Source organism: Nannospalax galili, unplaced genomic scaffold, assembly GCF_000622305.1.
Source record: "Nannospalax galili isolate Female #2095 unplaced genomic scaffold, S.galili_v1.0 scaffold2875, whole genome shotgun sequence".
Classification (NCBI taxonomy): domain Eukaryota; kingdom Metazoa; phylum Chordata; class Mammalia; order Rodentia; family Spalacidae; genus Nannospalax; species Nannospalax galili.
This window is the reverse complement of record NW_008335863.1, coordinates 70,531-90,583: the sequence shown is the minus strand read 5'-3', so window position 1 is coordinate 90,583 and position 20,053 is coordinate 70,531. Positions and strand designations below refer to the sequence as shown.

General features: G+C 43.8%; 1 protein-coding gene across 1 annotated transcript in view; it reads right to left on the bottom strand.

The window, feature by feature from the left end:
* Positions 1 to 2,072: 2,072 nt before the first annotated feature.
* Positions 2,073 to 20,053, bottom strand: part of Yeats2 (YEATS domain containing 2) — a gene marked incomplete at its 5' end in the record, with an annotated part of 78,461 nt that continues 60,480 nt past the window's right edge. The window contains 8 exon segments of the mRNA XM_008830664.1: positions 2,073 to 2,991; positions 4,588 to 4,661; positions 5,659 to 5,733; positions 6,521 to 6,747; positions 8,441 to 8,642; positions 12,180 to 12,259; positions 14,381 to 14,454; positions 15,605 to 15,707. Coding sequence (XP_008828886.1) covers positions 2,883 to 2,991; positions 4,588 to 4,661; positions 5,659 to 5,733; positions 6,521 to 6,747; positions 8,441 to 8,642; positions 12,180 to 12,259; positions 14,381 to 14,454; positions 15,605 to 15,707 — 944 coding nt within the window.

The following is a 20,053-nucleotide window of genomic DNA, read 5'->3' as shown; positions in this document are numbered from 1 at the left end:
TCTGGTCGGTGAGCTCAGGGATCCGCCTCTCTGCCTCTCCAGTACATGTATTAAAAGTGTGTACCGCGATGGCCACCTTTTCTATGTGGGTTCTGGTGAGTGAACTCGGGTACCTCACCCAGGCCTAATTATTTTATACTTTATCATATTTGCTAAAAATTTCTTTAAAATTTAAGCATTTTTGTACTCGATTAAGTTTTTAAAAATAAAAGTTTAATCTGTTAATTTTTGTCAAGAGTGTTTAACATTTTAGCCTATCACCAAAATGGTCAAACTGTAGGAATTGCCTTGATCGGCTGTAGGGTATATTCTAAGGCCTATGAAACAGAATTCTCCAAGATCCTTTCACAAGTTGAAGAGACTCGGAGTCATCTCTCAAGATCTTACCTCTCTGTGCTCCATGGGACAGAACTGCTGGACTTTAGGCCAAACTTCCAACAGCAGCTTTTAGGAAAAGCTAGGCTCTGCTGGATGTAGTATTCTACCCATCTGAGGCCTATGGCACTTCCCAAGCTGTTGGCCCCCTCACACAGGGACCTTCACAGTGGATCATGGTCTGCAGTTCTGAACTATGCCCTGGCTATTCTTACTCCTCAGGGCTAGCTTTCTCTATTCTGACCCTATGTGAAGGCTGTTTCCCAGCAAGCTGCCTCCTTGCAGAAATTATCTACGCATTTTTGTAGTTTTAAAAAAAAAAAAGGCTGCAAGCAGATGATCACATCATGAGGACTGTGTCACAGAAGTAACTTTCAGACCTTGGTGCCAGATAAATTAGTATGTTAGACAAAAGTTTACTCTTTTTTTTTTTTTTTTTTTGTTTTTTTGGGAACGGGTCCCCCTGACGCCCCACTATCCTGGAACTCACTATGAAGCCCAGCCTGCCTTTAAACTTAGAGACCCCCCTGCCTCTGCCTCCTGAGTGCTGGGATTAAAGGCTTGTGCAACCACACCTGGTAAGTTTACTCTTCTTTAAGAAACTGAACCCATTTATGTATTTTTCTTTGCCTTAAATTGCTTGTCTCAATTAAGTATGTCCATGGCTACCATGTGTCTTCTATCTTTTTGTGTGACTTATGTAACTGTAATTCTTTTTTTGCATGGTTGCAAATTCTTTTTGGAAAGGAGAATTAATTCAAAAAAGCCTATACCTTTGCCCAGTCCCAATGCAGCTATCTAAGTACAGTGTTTCTAACTCAGAAAACCCATCACAAATTACTAAAAGGTTTATTGCGGAGATTATGTTACACATTATTATAGAAATACATTTGAAATAGCAACACACATGGAGACTGTTAAATCATTTCATAGTTCTTTAGCAAAAAGTAATTTCCTTAAGCTTTCATGCCATAATAAATGAATCTGCTCTCATTTGTATATTCTACCACGAGTTTCAGTCCACTAGATGAACAAATCTGTGTGCCTGCCTATCAATCTGCTGTGTGGGTTATATAAAGAATATGTAAGCCTTACATACCCAATTAAGTATTAAGCCAGGCTTGCCCTATACCTGCTGAATTGACTCTTTCTGTACTTGCAACTCTCAGATGTTGAATTAAAAAGGCAGGTTCTGTCAAGCTGTCTTCCCACTTTATTTTCCTGACACCAACACCTACCTATGGGGTATGGACTATGGTGCTTAGGTAGACTGACTGCTTTGACTTTGTTACAAATTTTTTTTGAGCAGAGTAAGAAAAAGCAAGTCTATAACTGAGACTAAGTTTTTCTTTTGCCCCCACAATACTTGGGAGGACTGGAGAATCCTGTGTCTACACTCTGTAGTAGTGCTACCACCCCATCTGATCCCACTTGCTGAGGGGCTCTGCTTCTGGGCAGGAGCTCTTCCCTCTGCTGCTGAGCACTGGCACCGCAGCTCTGGGCTGGCTTCAGCAGTTCTCTCTCCAATAGTAAGGCACTCACAGGTGTTTTCAACCCTTTTCATCTTGGTAAAACTCTTTGGCAGAGGAGAACAGGATCCCAGATCTGCTGAGAGAACAATCCCAGCAGAGTATGTCCCAGGCTGCTGCTCCCCTGGCCACTGATAGCAGATGCTCCTGTAGCCACATGAATAGCCACATGAATGTGGGGGACCAGCACTCAGCTTATCACACACTCACTGAGCTGGCACAATGCTACCAAGGGCAGACTTTGTGGATGCTGTCCACACTAACAGTCGTAGTGCTTCCTGGGTCATAGTGACCTAGGCTTGATGCCTTCTGACCTCTGCTGGGACATGTCCATCCCTCAACACTGCTTTGACACTAGCTGTCACAGAAGCACTGGCTCCTGGGTTTCATGAAAAAAGAATTCTGCTCAGTCTGCAGCCTTCTAGGTCTCCGGTTCTCCACATGGTGCATTACCTCCTCTGTAGCTGACTCACATGGGCCAAAAGTGCAGTTTTTCTATACTGAGACAGGCGGGAGAAGATAATTACTCCCTCAGTGAGAAGCCTGAGCCATCTTTGGGTAACCCCAGACCACAGAGGAGGTATAACCCCTAGCCTGTCAGGCTTTTTCTGTTTTCCGGGAAGCCAGGCCCCAAGTGCCCCCAAGTACATCCTAAGGAGGGAGGGAACGCTATGTATGACCCTGGTCTGGCTCTAAGACCCCTCCAGAGCCTTTAGAGAGTGAAGAAATGAAAGCTGACAAAATTGATTCATTCAGCTTCCCTTCAGAGTCCGGAAATAACTTTGTCCTAAAAGGTTTCATCTGAACTGAGTGCTCTAATACTGTACTCAGTTAGGTGGAGGTGATGGTTGGGTATCTACCATATCCCAAGGCACACAGAAAACTGCCACTTTCCTGGAACACATAAGTCACCACAGCTTTTGGGCTTCAGATACAGCTTCAAACACTGCTTTTCTAGGACCATCTCCATCACTGCATTCATTGATCCTCATTCATTCTCCCCATGTGTTTGTTTGTGAGGAAGTCCAGAAAAGGAATGCTGCAAATGGCCTGGTGAATGTTACTCACTGTGACTTCTTTGGGAACCCTAGTCAAAAACAAACAAAACAAAAAATACAAAACAAAATGAAAAGAATAATCAGGTGCTATTCTGTCAAATGAATTTAATAATAATTCAGTCAATTGTTTACTAAAGGGACCATCTAGTTATGGACAGAGATGATGGCTTGGCGCCATCCTGGGTATAGGGTACCAGGTGCATTCTCTGTCCCCTTTTTCAAGCTTTTTTTTTGGTGTTTTTTGAGACAGGGTCTCCCCGTAGTCCCAGCTGGCCTGGAACTCACAGAGATCCCCCCTGCCTCTGCCTCCCAAGTGTTAGGATTAATGGCATGCACCACCACACCTGGTATTTCAAGAATTCTTTTCCATTCTCTGAAAGATCTAAAGCCAATTAATAGTCCTATCCAGGGTTCAAATTTCCCTTCCCAGGAACAGGAATGAGAAGGATTTAAAGTTGGTTGAATGATTAGGAAAAACAACTCTAGCTGACAGAGAGGCAGTGGGCAAAAGAAGAAAAGAATCTGCTTCTAAGTCAGCAGACTGAAGGCCGCTTCAGCACACTGGGAAAACCTGGACCTTATTTCCCATATCAGAGAATGTGAGCTAGAGTCCTGGTCAGCCAAGTGTGAGGTTACATGCTCCCATTCAAACCACCCAGGCCACCACATCTTGAGAGTCAGGAACTTTGGGGTGCAGTAGGCATGGAAGGCATTGCTTAGTCCTGGGATTCAAGAAGGGAAAGAAGCCTGGAATTCTTTTTTTCTCATGACCTCTCTGTTGTCTATGTACGCCTGTCCTAATATCTTCTGTTTTGAGTCTCCTCATAATCTTAGGTACATCATTACAATATTAAGACTTGTGACAGCCTTTAGCATAACAGGAGAATAATACTTCTTTAAGAAAGAAAGCATAGCTGGGCGTGGTGGCGTATGCCTTTAGTCCCAGCACTCAGGGGGCAGAGGCAGGCAGATCTCTGCGAGTTCGAGGCCAGCCTGGTCTACATAGTGAGTTCCAGGCCAGCTGGGGCTACTGGGAGACCCTATTTCAAAAAGACGAAAAAAAGAAAAAAAAAAAAAAAAAAAAAAAAAAAAAAAAAAGGAAAGCAGCATGTTGACTACCATCTTTTCTGACTGGGAACTCTGTATCCTAGTCAGAGATAACTGGGAATCAGTAAAGAAGTGGCAGTGAGCCTGAGGGCTCCCGGCTGGTAAGATCTGAGTCTGGATCCCAGGCCTATCATCTGGGAAAGCAGAGATTACATTTCAAAGCCTAGTTTCCAATTTCTAAAAAAAAGAACAGTATATGTGCAATGAAAATCAAATCAGGTAATGTACTGGAGCCCAACCCTAGGACCTGCTGTACCATTACTGTCTTTAATTCAAGAAGCTCCTGCCTGTCCCATCCTGTAATACAAGAGTCCTGGGTGTCTATGAAGTAATGAATGGGAGGGCACAGATGAGCTTTCATACTAAGGGGCAAACAGAGAAGACCTCCAAGTCCCTCTGGCTCTAAGAATATCCCAAGCATAGCCAATTCCATCTTCTATGACACTGAATTATGTGTAAAATGTCTTCAAGAGTAACTAAATTGCTAGGCCTCATGCTATCAGCCAAGACAATAGTACCTGTTATGAGATGCTGTCTGGTAACCAACTGCCAGCGCCTGTCTCAGGATGTCACTCACCAGCTGCTCCGTGGCCTACAATGGAAGACCATGTTATTCTTAAAATAGCCACCTGCTTGCTAGTGAGAGAGATGCAGCTGACCTCATCCCTTACCCAAACTTTTGAAACAACTGCCAAAGGATCAAAACTGGAATGTTTTAATCCTGTTTATCATTAACCAGATGCTGGTTTCTTCCTTTCCCCTTTCCCTTTTCCCCCCTTTCCTTTCCTTCTTTCCTCTTCTCACCTCTCCTCTTCTTTCCTTTCCTCCTTCCCTCCCTCCCTCCCTCCCTCCCCTCGCTATAAAGTCAAGTGGCCTCTGACCAGTGGTCCTTCTGCCTTTGCCTCCTAATCCCTCCCTCCCTCCCTCCCTCCCTCCCTCTCTCTCTCAGACAGGGTCTCCCAGGAACTTGCTATGTAGACCAGGCTGGCCTCAATCTCATGGAGATCTGCCTGCCTCTGTCTTCATAGTACAGACCTGTGCCACCCACATCCAGCCTCAAGATACTGTTTTTCAGGAAAAGAGGAGTGAACAAGGCTAATACTGAAGCAACTCTTCTGGAGCAACTGCACTATGGAAAACACTAAGCTATGGACTGGGCCAAGCAAGGAAGCTGTGGTTGTTGGTCTGCTATGAAAAGTAGGGAAAACTCAAGGCTCTGTCTTTGCTATCTCTCAAACAGTGATAGCACAGATACTTCTCAGACCAGGATACTTCTTAATAATAAGAAGAAATAGCACTAAAAAGATCTTTACAGCTGTAAGGGGCAGAAGGTTCAGTGACAGACCAGTTGCCTGGCATGCACAAGGCTCTGTGTTCTAGTCCAGCATAACAACAAATGAACAAACCCCTCAATACAGAAAATATGACTTAATTTAGCTGTGAGAAGGAAACAAACAGAAAAGAAAGAAAATTTAAAGTCCAAGTAAGATGAGGAATTTAAAAGCCTATCAGCTCTATTCCCCTTCTGTCCTAGTCCCTTATCCGTGGTGCAATCACAGCTCAGGTCCTCTGCTGCTGGCAGCACCCACCTTTAAGATCATGTCCTCTACTATGGAGGCATACGTGTTCTTGTGCAGTGCCACAGGCTGCAGGGTGACTCCGATCTGGAAGAGCAGAAGACAGTCATTTGTTTTCATCTCAGCCTTAGGAAATAAGCCTCTTTCTGAGCGAGCAGACTTGTCTGACAGATACAGGGCTTGGGTGGAAAAAAGGCTCTACAACCACTCTGGACAAAATGTAATCCTGTTTTCACTCCCAAATCTCTATCATGGGACAATGCGGTTGGGATCTGCTAAGGATTCTGAGTACTGGGATCAATACTTTGGAAGGCCTAAAAATCAAGACTCCAGATGCAAGAGTCGAAGAAAACGCACTGGGAAACTGCTTATCTTCCCAGTTCTCACTGCATCCTGCAAGGGAGTCAACATTATTCTTTCACCCTGGGTCCTGAACAGCTGGCAGGAGGTAGATGCTAAAGTGCTGTTGAGTGTCACTAGGGTTTGATAAACAGCTCTCTTCTGAGTAACATGAGGACAATGCACCACATCTAGACCATGGGCAGGCACCTGGAAAGACTACTCACTGAAGTATAACTTGGAAATATTAAGACATGTCTCATGAAGGAGAAGTGCTTCTCCTGAGGCACGTGTCTCTGCATCCAGCTATCTTTGCTTCAAGGCCATGTTCAACAAGCAATCCTCTCATATCTATCACTCTTCTTGCTGAAGGCTCCAGTATGGGACAGTGAGAGCACACTGTCTAAGTTGTAGGCAGAAGGAAATCAGATGTTATGTTACTTAGGTAGGCTGATATCTAGGTTCACTAGGCTGAACATCTGGAGACTTCACAGCTGGTCTGTGATCTGTCAATACCAAAGCCAAGACCTCTTACCTTCTGTGTAAGGTCACCAACAAATTCAGAGCCTACGGTTGGTGGCAGACAGAATTTCATCTCTTCCGGCTTTTCTTCCTGCTCCTTTTTGATGTTTGTCTTCAGTGGCTCAGGAAGGTTGAGGATGTCCACCTCCTCCTCGTTCTCCAGCTCTCTTTTCTGAAACTGCTGCAGCTCTTCCAGCTTCCGGCAGAGGTCATCAGCAGAGGAGAATGATGACAGGCACTCTAAATGAGAGGGATCATTTTATGACAGCTGTGGTGACAGCAGAAAAGGACCCTTGGTCTCTGGAGACCAACAGTCTGAGGAAGGCAAGAGTCTTCTTTCTAGTTCAAGCTCTATGGACCTATCATGAGAACCAGTGCCTGACCGAGCAGAAAAGCAGAGACAGTAATTAAATCCTGTAATTAAATGTGATATACCCGCCCCTAAGAACAAGGAGACATATAATGGCCTCCAGCTGCCTCCCACTCCCTGAGTATGAATGACTAAACAAGTTTTCTTCATTTTTAAAATCTGGAAAATTTAGAAATACACAGTGTGCAACATAAAATCATCCTGACTCAGGCAGGGGGTGTTGTTTAGTTGGTAAAAATGCTTGCTTAACATGCATGAAGCAATAAGTTGAATCCCTAGCACTGTGTCAACTGGGTGTGTTGGCATACACAAGTACTCAGGAGATAGAAAGGCAAGAGGATCAGAAGTTCAAGTTCATTCTTAGCTACACAGTGAGTTTGAGGTCAGCCTGGGTACATGAGATAAGGTCTAGAAAAAAAAGTCACTCATGCTCTTACTGCTCGGATAGAAGTATGGCTGACTGTTAGTACACATTGTACTCATAGCCTTTAATAGGTTAGTGTGCAGTGTCCGGACAGTAAAGTCACCTACTCACGCTTGTACTTTAAGAATGAGGAAGTGAGGTCCAGGCCAGGTACAAGGTGGGCTTCTGCACATGACATGACAGTGGGGCATCTACCTCCTGGCTTCCTGTTTTATTGACTGGGCTCTAGCAGTCAAGCATGTTTTGGTCTGGCACATATAAAGTGCTGTGCTGTATACACGGCACCACAGAAACTTGGAGGTGATTACTGTGGTTTCTGTTCACCAAGAAGCATATATCTGGAAGCTAGACAAGCTTTCTCAGTACTAATATTAAATGCACAGGAGATAAAAAGATCAAATGGCATCAGGAATTCAGAAAGCTTCCTAGAGAAATGAGACTTACCTACTATGCCTGTGCTCCAGGTTCCTTCAGATGGAGAATTCTGTCTCCTATGTAATGTGGTTGAACCCTTCCTATGCTCTAAGGTACACTCAAATGCTGGTTTTTCTCAAGCACCATTAGGCCATGCCCCCTACTCTGTCATTAAACAGAAATTGTCTGTTTCTTCATCATTTTTACCAGTAACACTGTAGTTGTTCATATGTGCATCCAAAACTGCTTGCTTAGAGCCTACCCAGACTTGGAGATACTGTAATACCTTAGATACTGGTCTCATTTCCATGGAAACAGGACAGAGCTATTAGGAATTTCTACGGTCACAAAGAAAGGTAAGTTATTGCTATCTGAAGGAAAGAGAGTAGATTAGGAGTTTTCAAAGACACGTGACACTGAGGAGACTCATGTCAAGATATAAGAATCACGTAAGAATAGTGCATGCTTACCAGATGGCATAAACTAAACATTACTGGCTGGGACATAACATCAAGTGTTAAGCACTTGGGTACAAAGGTTTTGAAAGGACTGTATTATCTGGCATGTCATGGTAAGAAAGGGTCTGATCCCCTAGGGTAGCTACCAACTAAAGGGAAGAGCACTGAGGCCAACTGGGAGCTAGAGAGGCTGAAGGGAGGCAAGTACATTCTACAGGAGGGGCCCGTCAGGCCACCAGGACACTGGGGCAGCCCACTTAGGCATACCTGGCTCGCTGTCGATCTGGGTCAGTACATCCTCAATGGAGTCTCCATCATGCCTCAGGCTCTCAGGGTCTGGTGGGGTGTAGCCATGGCAGCGGCACCAGTGAGCAATGTGCTTGGTTTTTAGGGGAGTCAAGTGATGAAACCTTGGATTCTTCTCCAGGATTTCTTGTAAGACTTTTCGTATTGTCATTGCTCTTTGCCACTTGAAAAAAAATTTTTTTAAACCATAATTGAATTCTTTAAAATTGACAGCTATCTATTGAAATAAATTATGCAATTAAAAACAAGATTTAGTAACAAAAAATAACTTCTTTTAAGGGCCAGCAAAATAGCTCAAGGACAAAGACTCCTGTCACCAAACCTCATAACCTGGTTGGTATCTTGTGTTCCACCTCCAGGACCCTCATGGTGGACGGAGAAAACCAACTCTTGCAAGTTGACATGTGACATGTATATAGTGACACGAGTGAGCATGCACATGCATCCACAGATAGCAAATGAAAAAATGCAATTAAAAAAACTTTTATTTGTAGCAGGAGGCCTCCAAAGATGGCGTGGACTCAGAGCCCTGGGATTCAGCGAGAATTCACTTCACCTCTTGGTCCACAAATAGCCTGTCAAAAGGAGTCTCTGTAACCTGCTCGCGAGCCCAGTGACTGCTGACAGACTGCGTGGTGCGGACCAATCAGAAAACAGTGACCTGACTAAAATGACTTGGGGGCAGAGAAAAGGGAGCTATAAAGCCTGCCCCCTCCTGCATTAAACCAGGCTGCAGCACCTCGCCTAGTGCTTGCTTCTACCTGACTCCTGGGGTCTGTGTGTCATGACTCTGCGCCTCTTGCCCGCCCCCAATTGGCAGGGGATCCGATCTAGGTTAGGGTCTTCACAGCTGGCCTGAGGAGGACCTGCAACACCTGGCACCTGAACAGGGACTCCTGCCCAAGGTGTTGGCAATACCCAGAACCTCGGTTCATTTGGTAAGTAGGCCCCTGGGTTTGTCTGTTTCTTCAGCTGCTAGAGGGTAAGAGAGTAGCCCCCCCTCCTCTGTCCCCTCCACCCTGTCTGTCGTCTTTATTGTTGGACTAGTTTGTTAGATCAGGGAGGCACACTCCGCCACGTTGTCCCGAAGCCCACGTCCCCTCTTGGCTCGTCCTGGTGAGTTCACATAAGGGCTGATCCACCCCGAACTCAGAGCCCAGGCTTCGGGTCACCCTGTTGTCTGTCCTGGAGACACCGTGTGAGCATACGGCTGGAGGTGTCACGGCCTCCAGAAGTCCCTCACTGAGCACAAGACATTTGGATCCGATACACCTTCACATGTTGGGGCGGTTTACATCCGAGTGGCTCACAGTGCTTCTTTGCTTCCTTTGTGCCCTCTTGGTAGTCACCCTCATCTTCTACTTTTGTGGTGAATTTCCCTTCACGAGACCCTCCCACATTGGGCAATTTACCACCACAATGCAGGGAACCACAAACGGGAGCACTCAAGGTGCTCCTTAAAACCAGAGGGTTGAAAGTGAAACCAAAAGATATTGAACACTTTTGGGATGAGGCCACTAATTTGGCTCCATGGGTCTCCCCTGAAAACATGTGGGACCCTGACACGTGGATGCAGGTCCTCTTCCTGGCCTGAAAAAGGGAGGTCGGGTCAGGGATCACTCCCCCCGCATCATTCTTATCGATCCTCCTAGCCATCATTGCTAGCCTTAAATCCCCCTCTCCTGAGGAAGTCATCTCGGCCCACAACAAACACTGCCGGGAGCAATCTAGTGTAGATCTGGCTACTACCTCGACCCCGGACCTCCCAGACCCCCCGGACCTGGAGGTGGATGCCGCGTCTGCGCCCACTTCCAATAAGGAAGGAGCTCCTTTGCCTATTATCTCAGGATGCTCTCCTAGAGCTACCATGCCCAAAAATTCCCCCACCCCATTACCCGTGGAAGGAGTTACTCTCTCCCGGCCTAGTGACCATCCTGCCTGGCCCTTAACATTACAAAATAAAACAGAAACTCCTAGGTTTGCATTAAGGCCTTTTACCTGGTCATGAACTATGATATCCCATCCCTTCTTTCCCAAACAACCAGTGCTGATCTTCCACTGATTCCTAGCACTACCCTGTACAAGCTGCTCCTCTCTGTCTCATAACTCTATTGCATGTGGCAACACTTGTTAGTACGCCATGAAAACCTGAATACAGGGCCAGACATGGTGGTGCAAGCCATTAATCCCAGCACTTGGGAGACAGAGACAGGTGTATCTTTGTGAGTTCCAGGTCAGCTAGGTGGACATAGTGAAACTCTATCTCAAAAAAAAAAGGGGGGGGGCTGGAGAGATGGTTCAGTGGTTAAGAACGCTGGCTGCTCTTGCAGAGGGCTTGATTCCCAGCACCTACATGGCAGCCAACAACTGTCTGTTAACTCCAGTTCCAGGGGAATCCAAAGCCTTCTGACCTCCGAGGGCACTGCATGACATGGGTGCACTTACTCATATGCAGGCGATATACACTCAAACACAAAGAAAAGAAAACAAACAAACAAACAAAAATAAAATAAGCAAAACATAACTAAAAAACTAAAGACCTTGAATTCATTTTGCTATTTTGAAATCCATTTTTTAAAATTAATTAGTTAATTATTTTCGACAGGGTTTCCCTAGCCCCAGCCTGCTTGGAAGTCACTATGTGGACCTGGCAGGCCTCAAACTCACAGAGATCCACTTGCTTCTGCCTCCCGAGGGCTGGGATTAAATTAGGTGCACACCACCACACCCAGTGTGGTGGCGCAGGCCTTTGATCCCAGGCCTTGGGAGGCAGGTCCACATAGTGACTTCCAACCAGGCTGGGGCTAGGGAAACCCTGTCGAAAATAATTAACTAATTAATTTTAAAAAATGGATTTCAAAATAGCAAAATGAATTCAAGGTCTTTAGTTTTTTAGTTATGTTTTGCTTATTTTAGTTCCAGGACAGCTGGGGCTACAGGGAGACCCTGTCTCAAAAAGGCAACAACAACAACAACAAAAAATTAAGTGTATTAGTCACTTTTCTGTTGCTGTGATAGAAACACTGACCAAAACAATTTATAAAAGAGTTTATTTGAGCTTACGGTTCCAGGGGAATTACAGTCCACCTTAGTGGGGAGGCATGGAGAGGAGCCAAAGCTAAGCTCTACATCTTCCAGCAGCACAGGAAACAAGAGAGCAACTGGAGATCCGGCAAGGCTTAAGAACTCTCTGAGCCCACCCCCAGTGACGTGCTTCCTCCAGGATAGCCACACCTTCTAAAACCTCCCAAAACAGCCCCACCATGTGGGGACAAAATGTCCAAATACTTGGAGCTATGGGGGACATTTTCATTCAAACCATCACAGTGAGAGCTGTTTCTATCAGTAAAGGAAAGGAGAAATTCATAACTGAAAAATATTTTACCACTGAATCTTTTTAAAAAAAGTTATTTTAATTTTATGTGTATGAGTGTATTGCACCATGTTGTGCAATGCCCGTGGATGTCAGAAGAGGGCATTGGATCCCCTGGAACTGTAGTTATAGACGGTTGTTAGCCGCCATGTGGGTAGGTCCTTTGTAAGAACAGTCAGTGCTCTTAACCACTGAGCCATCTCTCTAGGTCCACTACCAAATATCCTTAACAGACTATAACTACAAATTTATGGCTTTTCTTTAACCTCTGCTTTCTGACTGGCTTTCAGTGGTGGGCTGCACGAAAAAGGGCAGACATAGCCTTACCTCAGCAGCTCTCCTCTTCCCGATGTTCCAGCCATAATACTGCTCCACAGACTTCGCAGAGAAACAGCTGGCCTCTTCACCTACAACACAGACATACTGAAAACTCTGAAGAAAAGCTGTTTTGGTTTGAACAAAATTTTGTTTGCTAGAGGCAAGTCCCAAATTTATTTCCTTTTTCTCTCCTTTTTATGTATATTAGTGTCTTGCCTGCATGTATTTAAGCGCACCCATTTATGCAAGAGTCACAGACAGTTGTTAACTGCCATGTGGGTGGTGGGAACTAAGTCTGGGTCCTCTGCAAGAGTAGCCAGTGCTCCTAATTGATGAGTCATCTCTCCAGCCCCTAAACTTTATTATTATCATTGTGTATGTGTGATGCCTGACATATGTGTGTGAGGGTGGGTGTATGCCAGAGTGTGCAGGTGGAGGTCAGATGACAACTCTCAGGGTCAGTTCTCTCCCCACCTTGCTGAGGCCTGGTTGCTTCTTTCTGCCGCTCTGTGGATTCCAGATTGGATAGTTTTCTTGTTTCTGCCTCTCATCTTCCTGTCCAGGTGCCCTGGCACTGTAGATAAATGAGCTACTGCAATCTAGCTTTTTACCTACTGAGCCATCTTGCTGGTCCCCAGTTTCCTCAACTGATGTTTATGTTTCTTGCTGAGTAACACACCTTGGTGGTGGATAAAGACAATGTATGGTCGTGAAGCTATGAAATCAAGTACGACAGACTCATAGAGGAGCCCTGCCCTGCCATCAGCTCACTAAGTAGCCTTGGGAAGGCCACAGTATCTCTCTGGGCTTCAGTTTTCTTCACTATAAATCACAAAAGTCTAATATTCTGTATTTTCAATTTTTTTAAAAAAGTATTTATTTTTATTTTATGTGTATGAGTGTTATGCCTACATGTGTATAAGTACACTCAAGTCGTGTAATGCTCCTGGAGGATAGAAGAGGATGTTACTGGAGTTATGGATGGTTGATAGTCGGGGTCTTGTGGGTGCTGGGTCTTCTGCAAGAACAGCCAGTGCTCTTAACTGCTGAGCCATCTCTCTAGCCTCAACATTCTGTATTTTCATGTAAACTGACAGTGAGACTGAGACTCAAGATTCTTGAAATCTTTTCTGGTAAGATGAGACAGTCATACAAAGTACATTCAGAACTACCTCAAAATGATCCCCCAACTTTCCTGAGCTTAAATGAGGAAAAGAGATAGTTTTTTACTTTGGGGCGGGTTGGGGTAGGAGGCTGGCAGTTCTAGAGATTACACCCTGGGCCTTGTAACAATCTAGGCAAGTCCTCTACCACTGAGCAACATCTATAGTCTTCTTTTTATGTCTTTACAATTTTGAGACAGGGTTTGAACCTGAGATTGTTCTTGATCCTCCCTAGCAGCTGGGATCATAAGCTTGAACCACAGGGCCTAGCAATTTCTTTGCTATTATATGTGGAAAAACAAGTAGGGTGGCCTAGTATTTCGTAGCCACATGATGAAAATGGAAGGAAATGGTACCATAACTTCCCTCTAACTCTTGTGGTGACCCTGTCCATGAGCAAACACCCATACTCTCCTCTTAGTGAGGAACATCCATTCTTTTTGAACAACAGGGGATAAGAACTAGGTCATTTACTCTTACTAACAATGGGCAGTGATATGACAGACTTTTGCTTTTGAACCTCTTGACAAATGTACATTTCTACAAAGTGAGTGATCTTGAGTCTGACAGAAAGATTAAGTGTCACATAGAGCTGGGTTCGTACTCAGTCTTGCCACCTGTAGCTTGCTCAATTGCAGCTTTCCCAACTGTGAACTGGAGACTATCAAAAAAGACTCTGGTTAAAGGACCTACAATCAGGTCTGGCATACTAAGTTTTAATTGTATATAACAATTTCTGATTTAGATACAAAAAATGAATATGAAAAGTTCCTTCTGCAGATCAAATAGTGTAAATGACTGAAGACTGAGGGCCCAGATGTAGCTCAGTGGTAAAGAATTTGCTCAGCATGCATAAGGCTCCAGGTTTCGCTGCCACCACCTGCCACTACTTCCTGTCCTCTAATGTCTTAACTGGATGTGACCACATACTATGAATTCCAGGATCCCTGAAAATGAGTATATGTCTAAAATGTCATAACTATCACAATACTCCAAGTAGTTTACAATTAAAAAAAAAAATCTGTGCGCTGAATATAATTATCTTACTTTTTGAAGTAATTAATGGAATCTTCTTTACTACTGCTGTTAAGAGCTGTTGGGTAGTCTCCAAATGGTCGATCCTGAGGGGGATAAAAGACAGTAACTTGCATACACATGGCAGTTTCTGACACCCCCAGGATTCCCCTTTGAAGTTATCCCTTTACTTCCAATCGGAGGCCTCCATTCCTCCTTCTCTCTCACCTTCCCCTCTTTTGTTTCTTGAGACAGGGTCTTATACAGCCTTGGCTGGCCTCAAATTTGCATAGGACCTAAAATTCCTGTTCTTTCTGCCTCTACCACCCAAACACTGGGATTATAGTTGTGTACCACTCTAGAGAGCCTTCTTATTTTTAAATTTTTAGTTTTTAAATTTTTTGGATTTATTTTTATTTAATGTGTCTGAGTGTTTTGCCTGCACATGTATGTGAGCACATCATGTGCATGCAATGCCCTTGGAGGCCAGAGAAGGCAATGGATCCCCTGGAACTGGAGTTATGGTTAGCTGCCATGTGGGTGCTGGGAACCAAGCCAGGGTCCTCTGTAAGAGCAGACAATGCTCTTAACCACTGAGCCATCATCTCTCCGGCCCCTAGATAGACTCTTCATAAAGTAGTCTACATTTAATGTCAAGAATAAACAGATTTTGGCAAATTATGTAACAATCAGACATTTTCTATATATTTGAAAACTAAATAGCAAGATTCTACTTACAAGGTGATTGATATTATACAACTTGCTGTCTTAAGGTTAGTTGACACTAATTATCTGTCATACTTCTATTGTCTTTAGAGGTTCCAGACAGTTTAGAGTGTATGGTCAGAAGAGGTTGATTTGGGAATGAGAAAAGCCAAAGAAGCACTTTCAGAAAAGGCGAGGCGAGTCATGGCAGCACTGGGGCCGCTGGGAAGCTCAGGCAGTGTGGAGAGGCAGGAACACAATGCAAACACCTGAGTGATTCCACACATGAACTCGATCCACAGACACACTCAGCAAGTATGTGTGAGCAATCTCAAGCAAGTTCTGCGGCTTCCATGGCTACAGAGCAAGTGCAGCCCCTAAGTTATATCACTGGCTAAAACAAACTCTTCAGCGCTCAAGGACAGACAGCTCCCCCTCAAGAGGCTAACTACAAACACTCCATACACACTCAGCTGTCACAATCATGATTTCAAAGAAGCATCACAAAGATACCAAAAGCAGAGTTCTTTAAGAAGAAACTGGAATACTTACTTAATGATGTAGTTGCTAAGTTCAGAGCTTTCTTCGGTCTTCACCGCTGTTTGGCCTTCCTGTGAAAGGCAGTTTGGCCCAGGAGTTTCTGGTTCAGTCTTCACTACAAGGGAGGAGAGAGAGAGAGCGAGTGGGCTGTCAGGGTCCATGTGTGAGTGAAACAAAGCTCCTCACTGATGAGGACACAGAAAGGGACGGAGATAGCTCCTGTCATCACAGCATTAGTACACAAGGGACCTGTTTGCTTAGGTCTCAGAAAAGCAACTCCAGGCTCAAGGGGAGAACAATAAAGTGGCTTTTTTTCATATTTCTTAACTGGTCTGTTATCCTCTCTCACATCCTACCCCCCAAGACAGATGTCATGTTGGTTACAACACCAGTGCTAGTTCTACCATCATGTCTATTCTGGTATCCTGGAAAGCCAGCTAAGCTTCCTGACTGCAGGATTGCTCTAGTATTCTGAGACAGAAGGCAAAAAGCAAAAATCATATCTCTTGTGCTTCATTGGAAATTTCTAAGCTAATCACAACAGGCTTTCTTTTAAAAGAATTTTATTATTTTTATGTGTATGAGTGCATTGCCTGGGTATATGTGAGTGCAGCTGTGTCATGCAGTGCCCTCAGATGTCAGAAGAGGGCATTGGATCCCTAGAGTTAGGACAGTTGCTAGCTGCATGTGGATACTGTGAACTGAACCCAGGTCCTCTGCAAGAGCAGCCAGTACTCTTGACCACTGAGCTCTCTCTCCAGCCCCATGTGGCGCTTTCAAAACCACATGTTGAGCACCCTTAATCTGAAATCTGAAGTGCTTCAATATTCAAAACTGTTTGAATGCCAACATGCTGTTGCACATGCAAAATTCCATAGCATAAAATTTCACATACACAAATTATTATTATTTTTGGTATTTTTGAGACAGTCTCACTACAGCCCAGAATGGCCTAGAACTTCTTATGTGGCTCACCTGGCCTGGAACTCATGGTAATCCTCCTGCTTCAGTCTCCCAAGTGCTGGGATTATAGATATATACCACCATGCCTGGCTATTATGCATCCAACGTTATTTAAAAATACTATTTAAAATTACCTTTGGGCTACATGTAAAAGGTATATAAAAAGCATAAATCAATTTCCTGTTTAGAGCCGAATTTCATTCCCAAGATATATATATATATTTTTTTTTCTTTTTGAGACAGCATCTCCCTGTAGCCCCAGTTGGCCTGGAACTCACTATGCAGGCTAGGCTGGCCTTGAACTCACAGAGATCTGCCTGCCTGTGCCTCCCAAGTGCTGGGACTACAAGTATGTGCCACTATGCCTGGCATTTTCCATAGATATATCTTATTATATATATACAAATACTGTATTCCAAAATTCAATTCATCTGAAATTCCAAACATTTCTGTTCCCAAGCACTTTGTACAGGAGAAGTCTTCTTTGATCAAAACACCACACGTATACACTTCTTGCCTCTGCCCAAGATTTCCTACCTTTATTCTCTCTGTCAGTCTGTCTGTCTAATCTGTATGGGTGTGTGTCTGTACGTAGTCTTTTGTGAGCCACCTGACATGGGTGCTGGGAAGCAAACTGAGGTCCTCTGTAAGAGCAGTAAGCACTCTTAACTGCTGAGCTGTCTCTCCAGCCCGATGGTCTATCTTGTACATCAGCACTAATGTTCATTCTCCTCCTCAGTACTGAGTAAATTCTTAAGCAACAGGGATTTTTAAATGAGATATACAAAATCCTTTCTCATCTTAATTGACACGTAACTTGCATTCAGTAAGCATTACATTTGAATTTTTTCCTAGCTATACACCAGTTCCTGTAGCAAACCAACATGCAGTTTGCCTGCCTCAAGCTGGCTCCCTCAGGCTTGCCAGTTCCTCACAGACAAGTCTGAATCTTGGTGGAGTTACATATTTTCTCTGTCATCATTTAGATATTACAAGTAATAATGGAATGACCATTCTTACATGTCTTTTGATAAGATATATTCAATCTCTTCCCAGAAGTAGATTCACTGGAACAGAGGATAGATGGTATTTAACTTTATTAAAAACTGCCAAATGGGGGTTTGGAGAGATGGCTCAGCAGTTAAGAGCACTGGTTGCTCTTATAGAAGACCTGGGTTTAATTCCCAGCACTCACATGGCAGCTAACAACTGTCCACAACTCCAGTTCCAGGGGATCCAACACCCTTTTCTGGCTTCCATGGGCATTGCATGACATAGGGCCCTTTCATACATGTAGGCAATACACTCAGACACACTGAATAAAAATAGAAATTAAAACAAAACTTCCAAGTGGTTTTCAAAGTCCTTGCTTTACCCCCCCCCCTCAGCATATGCAAGCTGCGGTCACTTTACATCCTTGTCAACGTCTGGTACTCTGCAAACTTTTGAATTCTTGGTGAGTTTATTGACTTTTAATTTTTCTTGCAATGTTCATGACTGTTCCTACAAATCTAACATGTAAATTGTGTGTGTGTGTGTGTGTGTGTGTGTGTGTGTATGTGTCATGTGTGTTCAGGTACCAGTGAAGGCCAGAAGAGGGTACTGATCAGATCCCATGGAGTTCCAGAACATTGTGAGCCACCCAATGCTGGGAACCAAATTTGGGTCCTCTGCAGAACAGCAAGTAATTTTAAACACTAAGCCTTCTTTCTAGCCCCTACTACTTAAAAAAAAAAATTCTTTATTTTATATGTGTTTATATGCATGTGGGCATGCTTTGTGCCATGGCCCATGTGTGTAGGTCAAAGAACAAATTTCAGGAGTTAATTCTGTCCTTCTACCATATGGGCCCTGAGGCTCAAACTGAGGCCCTTAGGCTTGGTGGCCATCACATTTACACACTAGCCACCCTGCTGACCCCGCCACCATTTTTTTCTTTTTGGTTCTAGTTTTCCCTTTCTTCATTAACAGATATTTAGTATTTAGTATTTTTTAGATATTTGGTTCCCTTTCCTTTTTCTCTCTCCCTCTTTCTTTTTGGTTTACTGAGAAAAGGTCTTGCTATCTAACCAGGCTGGCCATGAACTTGCTGCAGTCCTCATGCTTCAGCCTTCTGAGTGCAGGGATTACAGAGATAAGCTATCTATCATGCCTGGTGTCTGTATTTTTATTTTATGTGTATGAGTGTTTTGCCTGCATCCATGCAAGGGCACCTGTGTCATACAATGCCCATAGAGGCCAGAAGAGGGCATCAGATCCTCTGGACCTGGCATGCTAGCTGCCATGTGGATGCTGGGAACTGAACCCAGGTCTTTTGTAAAAGCAGTCAGTGTTCTTAAGTACTGAGCCATCTCTCCAGTCCTGTCTTTAAATTTTTAATTGTGGCTATAACAGAAGGTACAATGATTTTTCTATATATACTGACCTATCAAGTGACTGGTAACTTCACTGTCAGCAGTGCGTGTTTCCCTAACTCCTAGGAATTCTGAGACTTCAGGAAAAGGAAGAGATCCTTAGAAAGAGTTCAGGTATTCCAGTTCTACAGGCTAAAGTCTCTTGGATTTGGCATTTGGATAATTATAGACATATATAATCATAGCTTTTTAAATTTCTTGAGCGAGGGTCTCCTATAATCCAGGCTGGCCTTGAACTTGCTATGTAAGATGATCCTGAAGTCCTGGTTCTCCTGCCTCCACCTCACAAATGCTGGGATTGCAGGAATGAGCCATCATGCCTAACAATCAATCACAGCAGTTTTGGATTTATTTATTTTATTTGTACTTGCTTTGTCTGCATGTATGTTACTGTTCCTCATGCAATGCCTGTGGAGGCAGAAGAGGGACTCAAATCCCCTGGTACTGGAGTTACAGATGGTTGTGAGATATAATGTGGGTGCTGGGACAGAACCCAGGTCCTCTGTAAGAGTAGCACGTATTCTTTTCTTAATATATTTATTGTTTTTATTTTATGTGTATGAGTGTACTGTTTGCATGTAGGTAGGTGCATCTGTGTAGTGCAGTGCCGGTGCCCTCAGAGGTCAGAAAGGGGCATCTGATCCCTTGGAACTGGAGTTACAGATGGTTGTCAGCTGCCATGTGGGTGCTGGGAATCAAACCCATGTCCTCTGCAAGAGCAGCCAGTACCTCTAAATGCTGAGCCATCTCTCTAGCCCCAAGAGTAGCAAGTATTCTTAGCTGCTGAGCCATCTTTCCAGCCCCTCAATCACAGTATTTTAAGGTTGGGATAACTCTTCTACAACAGAAATGAAAACATATTCTTTAAAATTTATACATAAAAGCTGCAAAATGGAATTAACTCTAATGTCCCTCAATGGATAAAAAAAAAATTACAATATATTTTTCCAATGTAAAATACTCAGCAACAACACAAAGAAATCTCAAAAGCAATGAACGAAAGCAGATACAAAAGAATGCATATACTTTCTTTTTTATAAATCTAAAAAACAGAAAAAAACCTCTAGTAAGAGAAATTAGAATA